Raw genomic sequence first — 12,113 nt, forward strand, 5'->3', positions numbered from 1 at the left:
AAAATATTTACAAATGTGAACATTAGAATCTAAAAGTACTGTCTTAAATTTTGAATTAGTACCATAACTCGACTGGTATCAGAAAAAAAACGTAGCCTACACAAACACACACATATAAAATGTACCTCTCTGAGCTGTACTCTACCTTCAGTTTCTGTATTGTCATCAATGTCTTGATTGTGACCATTTCTGTAAATATTTGGGGTTTTAACTTGTATGTATTTGACTGTATTAGTCATAAACTACAGCACGTGTATGATCTTGGTTAATATATCCATCACTGCAGTTGGCCAACTCTTGGCCTATTGCAGACAGAATGCAGAGAACATTATGGACTTTTAGCTGTTAATTAATCAAAATACGTTTTGCTAAATCTGCTCTGAACATACAGATCTATATATTATGCAGACAGATAGAAAACAAATATAGTAAACAATGAATCTAAGGTAGATGAAATTAGTAAAGGTATTTGTATTACTCTTTTACTTGTTCCCCTCAATTGTCCATTAACATGTGAAAGTAACGAAAACAATATTAAACTCAATGAAAAGCTATATTATGATCTCATTAAATAACCGTTGCCTTACAAAGAGCTACAGCAGTAGATACAGTATGGTGATGTTAACCTTATTACCTCTTTAAAACAACTGTCACACAAAGCACAAAGACTGGAACAGAGCAAACATACTGGCAGACTATGTAAGAAGTTTCTAAAATAAAAACAGGCATAATTCATTCTGGAAAAAAAAAAATTTTGTTGGATGTTTATAATGAGACTCGAGGGATTTCTTTTCCATCTGCTTTTAAACCCATGTTTTCTGCTGCCATCCACACTGGAAAACAAATCTTAAGAGTGCCTCATCATATGATGTTCATTCCAAAAGCCCTTCAAGTTCTCGACTGCAGTAACTTTGTAAGAGGATTACCTCTCAGCTATTTTAATCTAATTATAAAAGAAACAATAATTCCCAGTCACAACCTTTTGCCCAACTCAATATGTTTAACCCTTTGGATGGGATGGTAGCAAAGCATAAGGTCTTTTCTATCAAACGCATAAATAATTCTATATATTTAATCACAAAAGTCATTCTTCAAACATCATTGGCTACTTACAGTTCTGCTTCTAGTCATTTCTGAATAAAAGAACAAGAGTTCTAGAGGACTATACAGCAAATGCATCAAGCAGTTCAGTTTCTCTTTTAATTAGATTACTTTGAAAAGAAAACAGCTTTTTAATCAGAAGAATGTTGATGCAGGTTTAAAGGTATTTATCACTTCGATTACAAAGGCAGTTTTAGACATTCAATTTGTCACAGCCAGAGCTGCTTGCACATAACTGAAAAGCACTGCCAAGAATGTGGAAATATGATTCAAAATGCTTCTCAAATACACCCAAAATACCACCATTTTTGTAACATTACTAGCAAAAAACTTTCAAAAATATCAATTAGCCCAGCAATCCTGCACTTATCACTGGGGGGGGGGGAATCATTTAAGTGTAGAAACTGTTTAAGTGTACATGTACTACTTCAGCATGAAGATTTGGATAGTGACATTTGTCTACAAGTTAGAAAAGCTTTCCAGAAACTCTTGGCATTACAAGACACCCATCTACTGGTGAGCCTCAAGCCAACAATGTGAGGCTTGAATGCGCAGCTCAAGTTTCAAATGACTGAAGAGACATGCTCCTCCCCCATGTTTTTCTAGGGTAGAACTTCCTGTTTGGGAAAGATCCTGCATTTATTGGATTTAAAAAATGTTTTCACTGTTTCTTTCTTACATTTTATAAAAAAAACCCAAAAAGAACAGACAAACTATATCAGGTTTCAATTACAGTCATTGTGTTACTGCAAATAATAATTCATAACACATACAACTAAAAAGTTATCTTGAGCACCAAGTTTGAGAAATACTGAAACCAAGTGGTCAAAACGAATATATCTTATATTATAAACTACACAAATCCAAAAGGAAAACAAACAGAAACACCAGTGCTGCCATAAAACTACACATTTATGAATAGTTCAGTTGAATGACCACAAGAGGACGTAGAACTCAAATGTACAAGTCTGAGAGAATTATTGTCTAGTCATCTTTAAGCCCTCCAAAAACAGCTGTAGGGACGCTCTTCTGTTCAAGCTGCACCTCTGTAAAGCCAAGAGGAAAAAGAGGAATTCATTAAAATACCTCCATCGGAAAATGTTTACAAAAAATATTCTGAAAATTGTACTGTGTCTTTCACGCACCATCCGGTCCTTGGTCTTCATCTTCTTCATCCTCATCATCATCGATGTCTATTTCATCAGGATTGGCTTGTTTGGCAAGTTCTGCCAGCTCACTGCGAGAAGTGTCACTCCTGCATAATTAAAGTGAAAAGGATTCATGTGCCTCAGCTTCCTTTGGAAGATGAAGTTCTGTTATATTAAAAAGAAAAAAAAAAATCTACAGATACTTTTAACTTAAAAAATAATGATGAACAAACCTGACAAAGAGAATCTTCTCTTTGGGTTTAGGCTTGTCCTGTTCAGCCTCTGCAGCAAGCTGTTGTGCTTTCTGTTCCAACATCTTCATATCATCAATTCCCATCTGGCCTGGAGCAAGATCTGACACTGAACACCAGAAACAGATGGTTAGACAAATGCAGAACCACTTGGAAAAAAACAAAAAACACACAAATAAATAAATACATAGAAAATGACACCTAAATGACCCTACGTTAATTCTTGAGTAGGTCTAGGAGGTTCCTTTAAGATTTGGAGTAAATACGGAGCATTCAACCATATCATTATAAATTGAAACATATCAAATAGCCAATATCTGATATAACACACAGTGATATTCATGTAACTACATCTAAATGGAGCACACTTTTAGGTTAATCCAACTTCTCCTACCAGTGCCTGTGGAGCTTGTTGTGGCCTTCAGCATCTGAGAGGACATAAAGTTGACCTGTGTGTTGTATGTAGCCTGGACACTTCGTTTGATCCTCAACATCTCTCTAATCGTGTCCTCATTTCCATGGCGGATCTCAAAATCTTTCCAGGTTTGCCAGAAATTAGCCGTCACCTGAAACGTCAAGTAAAAATTTGAAGAAATATAACCAAAGATTTTGAAGCAAATGTAGACAAATGACTAGAAGGGGTGAATTCACATACCCTTGGGTCACAGATCTGGGAGCAGTAGGAGTAGATTGCTCTACCACGATCAATCTCACCAAGTTTACTCTCCATGTCAGCAAACCGTAGACACATGTCTCTTGCATGCTCATCAGGAAGGACCTGGATAAACACAAACTGTATGAACACTGCACAGAACCATTTACCAAAACAAGGGATGCAACATGGTGTATTTTGTGAGTAACAGATCATGAGCAGAGGGGTGATGGGAAGTTTAATTTTGTAATGCAACTTTGTTCAGTAATTTAAGGTAACGAGTATTTTGTCCATCAGAATGTCAAGTTATTCTTTTTACATTAAGTATATGACTTCTGATCTTTGCATATAATAAAAATGCCATAATTATGAACAACTTTACACAAAACAATGTAATAGGTTTTTTTAAGAGGCTGACTATTGTCTAGATTTATTATATCTGCAAAATGATAATGTGGTCAGTCATAAAATCAATTTTGCTCTTTAACTAATACGGATTATCTTACCAATTGTGGCTAAAATAAACATGATCATTGATTATAGTTTTCATCAATTTAATGAAATTCCATATCTAGCGATCTATAAATGTAATATGACCTTTGGGGCGACTGTGGCTCAGGGGGTTGGGAAGCGTATCTGTAACCGGAAGGTCACCGGTTCGATCCCCGGGCTCTCTGTCCTAGTCGTTGTGTCCTTGGGCAAGACACTTTACCTTACCGCCTACTGGCGTTGGCCAGAGGGGCCGATGGCGCGATATGGCAGCCTCGCTTCTGTCAGTCTGCCCCTGGGCAGCTGTGGCTACAACCGTAGCTTGCCTCCACCAGTGTGTGAATGCGAGAGTGAATGAATAGTGGCATTGTAAAGCGCTTTGGGTGCCTTGAAAAGCGCTATATAAATCCAAAAAGCTTTATAGCATCACATCAGGGCGGATCTTGTAATTCTGAGTTTCGAATTTAAAAAAAAAAAAAAAAGATTAAAAAGGATAATGCAGCTGTATGCAAGAGATAGGACAATGTTACTGTACCTCAATAGCCTTCTGGTAGATTGCTCTGGTATATGTAACTCCATAAATTTCAGCTGCTCTCTTGATGTAGATGTTAAACATGAGATGTCTCTCCTCAGTTTCTACTGCCTGTGTTGCTCTTTCATATACAGCCATAGCGTGTCGCGCCAATCCATACTCCTCCTCCAACTTGGCATACAGTAGATAAATAGCTGAAAAGAAAGCCATTGTGGTTAAGTACATTTTATAACGGAGGGGGGCACTTCAATGTACTAAATTTGTCAGTGTAATTCAACCAAAGATATTCACTCTTAGCAAATTTGGCTGGGCAGCCATCCAATGCCTGTTCAAATAAATCTCTGGCTCTTTCCAACTTCTTGCCCCCATATCGATCAATAAACTTGGTGAGGTAAGTGTTCCAGATGTCGTAAACATTTGGCCACTTGAAAAGAGCGATACCACGTTCATATGCCTGAAAGAAATATTAATAACACCATTAAAAAGAGTGCTACAGTCGACAAGGACAAATTGTATTTTGAAAATAAGTAGTGGTCTAGTTGATTAGCTACACATTATTACTTTAAAGCTTTCCTCAAAGTAGTTGTGCTCTTCAAGGAACATGGCGTAATTGATGATGATCTGTGGAGTGGCAATCCGGAGATCAATAATCCGGTCATAAACTGCTTTCGTAGACTGTCAAGAAAAAGAGAAAAGCTTAGACTTAACACATAAATGATTCTTAGACCAATATCAAATACTAGTGGTATATAGGTCCCAAACCATATCACAGAAAATTACTGAACATACCTGGAAAGTGCCAAGACTTTCCTCCAAGTCTGCCAGCATTGACCAGACCTTCAAAGACTTGTAGACTCTGTTTTGGACAGGCTCAGAAGCATCAAAGTACTCTGCTTTCTTGGATGGGATAGCTGTTGCTTTCTAAATAAAATAAATACAAATGGTTTCATAAGTTTTTAAGGTGATGCAACTACTGATATTACACCCTTTGCTTAAAACTGCCTTCGTAAACAACTGCAAATATTTTTACTCAGTGCCAGTGAAACTACAGCCTATAACTTCAGTTACCAGGTATTAATTTTAAAATATACTTTCAAAAGACATTTAAATAACAAGTCTAACAAATGTCTTCTTTATTTCACAAACTGGTCATTCCCAAACAATATATGATGCCCACAAGATGTTCCTAAATATGGCTCCAAAAAGGATCATGTGCATGATGTATATGATGCAGATCAGTTACCCTCAGAATTCGTAGTGCCTGTTCGTAATTCTCATGACGAAGTTCCATCTCTCCATATTCACACCACACTGCAGCGAGGTCATCCACCTGTTTGTAGTTCACCTTGGTAGCCTTCTCAAAGATCGTCCTCGCCTGAGTTGAGTTAGTAAATAAAGTTAGTAAACACAGGGAACTAATAATAATAATAATAATAATAATGATAAGAAATAATCTGAAACAGGTAAATTGAAGTTTAAATAATGACTTACATCATCCAGCTGCTCATTTTCCTCATAGAATTTAGCAAAGAAAACCCAGAGCGAGTGAGGTTTCCCTGTGGCCTTCATTGGATCAATAGTCTGGACTGCCTCAGTGTATGTGTTGATGATCTGAAGAAAATAGGGCTATTTATTAGTAATTCTTTACATGAAGGTAGTTTTTTGTGTGAAATGTATATATTGTGACTTGTGCACTGTCCCAGCCATTCTCAAAAGATTTAAAACCCACCTGTCGTGGATTTCCGTCATACAGTTTTACCCGCTTGTGCCACTCATGAACATTATGGGGGTTCTGTCTCAGGAGTACACTGTTCAACAAGAGGGGTCGCCGGGCAATGAGCTGCTCAAAGCGGGCAAGTCTTAGCTCCAGGTCTATGTCATCTGAGTGGAGAAAAACAAAGAGTAACGTACACATGAACAAAAAAAAAAACAAAAGACAAAAAAAACCCAAAGACAGTTATCAAGTTTAACTGATGCACACATACTCACCATCCTCATCCTGCCCCATCTCAGCTGTAGTTTCCATCTTAGCAGCGATCATGCTCTCCTCAAATTGAGCATAACTGTCAAATACTTGTGTGAAATCCCTTACAGTGACTACTGTAAGGATGGCCTCTTCATAGACATCACGTGCCTGAGGAAAAAAAATGTTTGGCTACAGTTGAACAAATTCACAGATAACAAATTATTTTAACCCCTTAGCAGTCCAATTAGTCCCCTAAACCATCCAATGTACCGTGGGCGGTACGTCCGACTGCTAACAGGTTAATGCAAATGACTCAACCTAAAAAAACGTAAAGTAGAGATGTGTTTTAGTTAGTTAATTATATTAGGGGTGAAAATTAATGCTATTCAGAGGAAACACACTTTCTCAAAGTGGCCACTCCTGATGTAATAGTCAGCTAAGGAGCACCAAAGTTTTCCAAGTTGATCTGTGAAGCGAGTGAGGCCTCCTCGAATGATGGCTCCTACATTCAGAGAGGTCACCTTGTCAGGATTCTGGGAGATCAGGTCACATAGTTCATGCCACAGCTGTCCAAAAAAAAAGAAGAAAAACATTTTTTTAGATTTCTTTTCATTTAGCTTAAAAGGCGGGAATGTTGAAAAGTGTCTGGAAGAATCCCGTCTTACTTGATAGTTAGACTTTCCCTCTTTGGACACAAAGTTTTCATCATTGACAACAGCTGCTAGCCGCACAGCTGCTTCATCGAGGCGGCCAACAGACCGCAAGTAGTCTATGTATTCCTCTGCATTTTCTGGAGAAAGCTACAAGGTATCAAGGGAAGACAGTAAGACATTAAACATTCAGAAAGAAATATTTTTGCAGGTATTCTGTCTGAACAGATTAGGGAACTTGTCTATCTTTTAAAACTTTCTTAATCAGCCATAAAGCTTGTTATTGAATGCTTGTAAGGTCTTTTGGATAACAGCTAAGAATCTTCAGATGCTACAGACAACATTTATGCCACAGAATACACTTTGAAAGATGACACCTGTAAAACAAAAATAAAATCAAAAATCACCTTAACATTTTAAATGACAGCTGCTGTATGGACTTAAGGTTGTGCAGTATGTTCTCACCTTAAGGTACCTGCGGTACACTCGGATGGCTGTCTCAGGCAACGGCAAGTCACGGACAAAGCGGAGATACAGAGGCCAGATGCGTGGGTGCTGAGTTACAGGAAGAGCTCTAAGTGCTCGGTCAAATGTTCTACGACTTCTTGTGATCTTGCATTGAGACACAAGGAACTGACAGTAATCCATCCATATTCTAGGCATCTAGTTTAAGCAAAGACAAATAGTTAGTTTTATGCAAAGCTCTTGCAGACCAAATATTACTTTTATGAGTAAAGTGGCTAAGCATCAAGTTCTATAGGAGGTATTACCTTGTGCATGAACACTAGTGCCCTTTCATGACAGTTATTGACTTCTTCATAGCCTGGTTCGGTGATACATTTCCCTTTGACTTGTTTTCGCCTCTCTCTCAGATAATTGTACCACAACTTATAGCTGCAAAAATGAGTGGGAAGGGTGGTTAGACACTCGGGAAATACTTGCTGCACAGAATCTTGTAAAATAATGTATAGTCTATGGGTTTTGAGTTATCCGTTGCTATTGGCTTCTCAGCACAATGTCCACAATTTTGTTGTAACGGTCTTGTTAGTTACCTGCCAGGGAGTTCTTTTAGAGCCCGCTCATATATCATATTGAGGGTAGATTTTGGTCCATTCTGTTTGAATTCGATGTAACGCATCCAGCACTTGACTGAATATGGATTCCTGATGATCTCCTCTTCATAAGGTAGATCGTCGTCCTCCTAGTATCCAAAAATCAAACAGCGGTGTTACTATTGTAGCGATTTTTCATAGTTAATAAATCATAAAAAGATCATTTCTTTGTTTCAAATGTGTAAACACAGTCGATTTGGTAAAACGTATCTCTGATTTCAAGTTTTATCAAACTTCCACATTAGCTTGAATAAAGTTAAAGTTCATGCTAGCTACCCAAAACCTCTAATCAACAAACACTAACAAATGTTCTGTGAAATATACGGTGTAGTGTAACTTACAAATATGACATCGGTTTTTCCGTTTAATGTTTTCATTTCTTCACAGAAAAGGCGGCTGTTCCGGATAACAGCTATGCTAACTTTAGCAAGCTAATACTAGCTTGCGTACTCAAAGCGTGTAACCCTCACAGGAACTTCCGGTGCCAGAGTGCACGAGCCCGAGTCACAAAAAACTACAAACGGCGCGATGTTTGTAGTTCAGAAGAGCTCTCGCGTACATTAGCCCAGAAAAATATGTTTACTGTTTATTGTGTCTAAAAAAAATTCTACATTTAATATCAAACGTCTTCTTTCGAGTAAGTTATCTGACATTTACAGCAACAGTGTCTCTCTTTTTGGCACAGGAAAATAGAACTTTATTAACTGAAGGAAATTAAATCCAATATAAAAACGCAATGACAGGTACATTTAAAATCTAGCAGATAAGCATTGTTTTAACTATCTGAGAAAGTGGTTAGCCATATGCTTGAATTTCAGTCTTGAAACATTTTCTGTAACTGTTTTCTTTAAATCATGGTAAGTGAAGCTCTGCTGGTAAAATGTTTTCTGTCAGGACAAGGCAAATAATAGTCCTAAAATATGTACAGTGCTTAAGCAGGTCATTAGGCCATACTGTGTAGGCTATCTTATATCAACATGTAAATCACTGTAGTAAAATGATTACGGACTTGGGTCTCTAAGGACCCCAGGAATAAACTACTGTAAGAAAACACCATCTTGCAAAATGTTCTCATGATCTCAATCTGACCTTTTGTTAAAATCAAGGGATAAATGTACTGAATAAATACATTTGGTTCAAATATAGTTTTTTTCTGGTTGCACATGAAGCATCTAATATGTTTACAAGGAGCTATAAAAATTGCACAGTGTGACAAAACCTGCCTGCACCTATGATTATCGACTTAAAAGTTACAGAAAGGTATACCTTTGGGATCTGTGAATACACAAGTTAATAGAAATCCAGTTAATGAAAACAGAGAGCAAAATCTATTTATTTTTGCGGTACTTTTTTGTTTGTTTGTTTTTTACAAAAGCAAACATGCCATAATGTTTTATAGCTTTTAATAAACAACACCAGTTTCCCCTTTTTGACTGATATAATTATCTACACCATCATAACATCATCCCAGTCCTTAAGTTATTATGAACCCAGTTAGATTTATATAGTTCTATGTCAAGTTAAAGACATAAAAAAAAATGTGATTCTCCATTTTGTTTGTTAATTCCTCTGAGTGGTATTCAGGCGGCTGTCAACCATTTGGGAGATTATATAGATTATTCTACTTTGGGGACTATGCTACTAATGTTTTAAAATGAAAGTCACACAGTTGATCAAGGGCACCATATTTCAAAAAGAAAAACAACATCAAATGTAGCTTGAAGATAAAGATCTTTGACCAAGGTTGTCTCTACTTACCCACACTATTAAACATGTTCATAGCCAGGGAATGGGAATTCATTTTGGAGGAGCACCTAAGAGGTCCTGGTGTACAGTTGCAGAACATTGGCACATCTCATATTCCTCTAATAAAACTGAATGTAAGGCCTTTTCCGTAAAGTTCAAGTGGTATTACACATTGCCTTATAAGAAGAACATTTGCCAACCAGGCTGAGATAAGACCTATAATAAGTCCCACTCAGATAGATATGCCAATGCACTGCAACTGTATACCAGCAACACATGGAGGCTTCTCCAAAATTAATTTGCATTCGTACTAAGAACATGTTTAATGGTGTGGCTAAGTAGTGACAACCTCTCACTATAAAATAAAATAAAATAAATATTTCCCAAGATTCAAACTTTACCTGAGTTAATGATTTATTGGTTAAAATCTATGCTTAAAAATATGTTCATTGAGTAGCATCTATTTTAGTGCATACTTTAGACATTACTCTTTTTCTGAGCTAAAATAAAGCTATTGACAGTGCTTATTTAGAACATATTGCACAATATTACCAACATAAAATTGCATTATCTTTAAAATTGACATATTTTCTATGAGGGGTTTACTTTTCTTGTTTTTGAGCCATGTAAATGATACTACATTTTACAGTATTATAAATATCTGAAATGTGGACAAGCTATGACACTCAATACCAATGACATTTCAGTACATCTTTCCAAATGGAAAGAGGTAATGGGTTTAAAAAGGGAAGTCAAAGCCACAACTCCTGTAATAGATTATTTACGTTTTCAAAATGGCTTTAATTTGATCTTTTTGTATCATTCAACAAGGATGACATAGAACATACAATGTCCCATGCAATAAAGGAACTTGAAGCTGCTTTATTTGCCTATTTATTTATTTATTTGTATTTTCAATCTTACTATACTTCTATAAAATTATTTTCCGGCTTGACTGATTAATTTAATATTTAGTTTTCCTTTTCCTGTATTGGAACTATTTTCTCATTTAAGCAAGATAAAATCTGGTACACAAAAAGCTGAGTAAACATAATATGTTACAAGAGGGGTCTTAAATGACAAGGATGCTTGACCAAATCGAGAGGCAGACTGCTGCTGACCAAGCTGTTTAAGCCTGTATAAAAGCAACTACTTCAGTCTCGTCGGAGAACTGAAAGGCATCCTCAACAGGTCAGTGCTTGTTTGTTTATTAAACTGAATGAACTTTTACTCAAATTTATCGTACCCTTTCTTCCATTTTTTCAGTTTAGCACTGGTAAAGGAAAGGAAATATCAAATGCTACTGATTTACTGATCAAATAGATTAAATCTTTGATTAAGAGTTGAAATGAAACAGTTGAAATGTTGTGTATGGATTACTGAATGTTTGAAAACCGTAAAAAATTATGCAACCAAGCAAGACTGCTTAACTAAAATTCTGTGTGATGTGACTGCTGTAGGTGATAGCAGTACAAATATGTTGACTTTGTGTTTTCTTCCATCTATATTTTCCTTTAAATGCATCTTCAGATAACAACAGATCAGAGCCACTCAGTCGGGATAAAGTGAGGTGAAATGTGTGTTAAATAACACAACTCCCAAATGGTTATAATGTTCATTAAAAAATATTTCCAAATTATGTAAAACTATATCACAATTAAACATGTCCCAACTCATTCATATTCCTTCTCCTTTTGTCAGTTACCACTAAAGTGCCAAAATGAGCACAGACGCAGAGATGGAGCAGTATGGCCATGCGGCCATTTATCTCCGCAAGCCAGAAAGGGAGAGGATTGAGGCCCAGACTGCTCCATTTGATGCCAAGACGGCCTTCTTTGTGACTGTTCCTGATGAGATGTATGTCAAGGGGAAACTTACCAAGAAGGAGGGTGGTAAAGCCACTGTTGAGACACTTAAAGGAAAGGTAAATGAATATTCATAAAAGATTCTAACTTCAACAATTCTAACCCTTCAACTTTCTCAGGAAAACAGATAAGATTAATGTTATATATTAAATAATGTACTTATCAATTTTTTTATTGTTTTTTTTTTTATGTAGACAGTCACTGTAAAAGAGGATGACATCCACCCCATGAATCCCCCAAAGTTTGATAAAATTGAGGACATGGCCATGATGACCCACCTCAATGAGCCTGCCGTGCTGTTTAACCTCAAAGAGCGTTTTGCATCATGGATGATCTATGTAAGTGTTTAACAAACATTTAATAATGGTGTTTTCTGATCTCTACTTTTCAGTACCGGAGAGAACTCATTACAATGATATAGATGTTCAGTGTGGACACAATGACATTTGTGAACTTACTCTGCTTTCCAGACTTATTCCGGCCTGTTCTGTGTCGTCGTGAATCCCTACAAGTGGCTTCCTGTGTATGATGCTCAGGTTGTCGTGGCATACAGGGGCAAAAAGAGGATTGAGGCTCCACCCCACATCTTTTCCATCTCTGA

At 36.8% G+C, this 12,113-nt stretch overlaps 1 protein-coding gene across 1 annotated transcript; it reads right to left on the reverse strand.

Annotated features, from left to right (window-relative positions):
• Positions 1-765: 765 nt before the first annotated feature.
• On the reverse strand, positions 766-8,385 carry xab2 (XPA binding protein 2). The gene is made up of 19 exons (XM_005749957.1): positions 8,243-8,385; positions 7,842-7,990; positions 7,560-7,683; positions 7,255-7,452; positions 6,805-6,939; positions 6,541-6,705; positions 6,163-6,307; positions 5,903-6,054; positions 5,665-5,784; positions 5,417-5,548; positions 4,963-5,094; positions 4,735-4,848; positions 4,465-4,627; positions 4,177-4,367; positions 3,156-3,278; positions 2,895-3,066; positions 2,483-2,609; positions 2,247-2,356; positions 766-2,147 (listed from the first exon to the last, which is right to left on the reverse strand). The coding sequence occupies exons 1-19, from the start codon at positions 8,276-8,278 to the stop codon at positions 2,086-2,088; spliced, it is 2,550 nt and encodes an 849-aa protein (XP_005750014.1). The 5' UTR covers positions 8,279-8,385; the 3' UTR covers positions 766-2,085.
• Positions 8,386-12,113: the final 3,728 nt, after the last annotated feature.

The sequence above is a fragment of the Pundamilia nyererei genome, unplaced genomic scaffold, assembly GCF_000239375.1.
Source record: "Pundamilia nyererei isolate P.nyererei 1_Seehausen unplaced genomic scaffold, PunNye1.0 scaffold00258, whole genome shotgun sequence".
NCBI classification, from domain to species: domain Eukaryota; kingdom Metazoa; phylum Chordata; class Actinopteri; order Cichliformes; family Cichlidae; genus Pundamilia; species Pundamilia nyererei.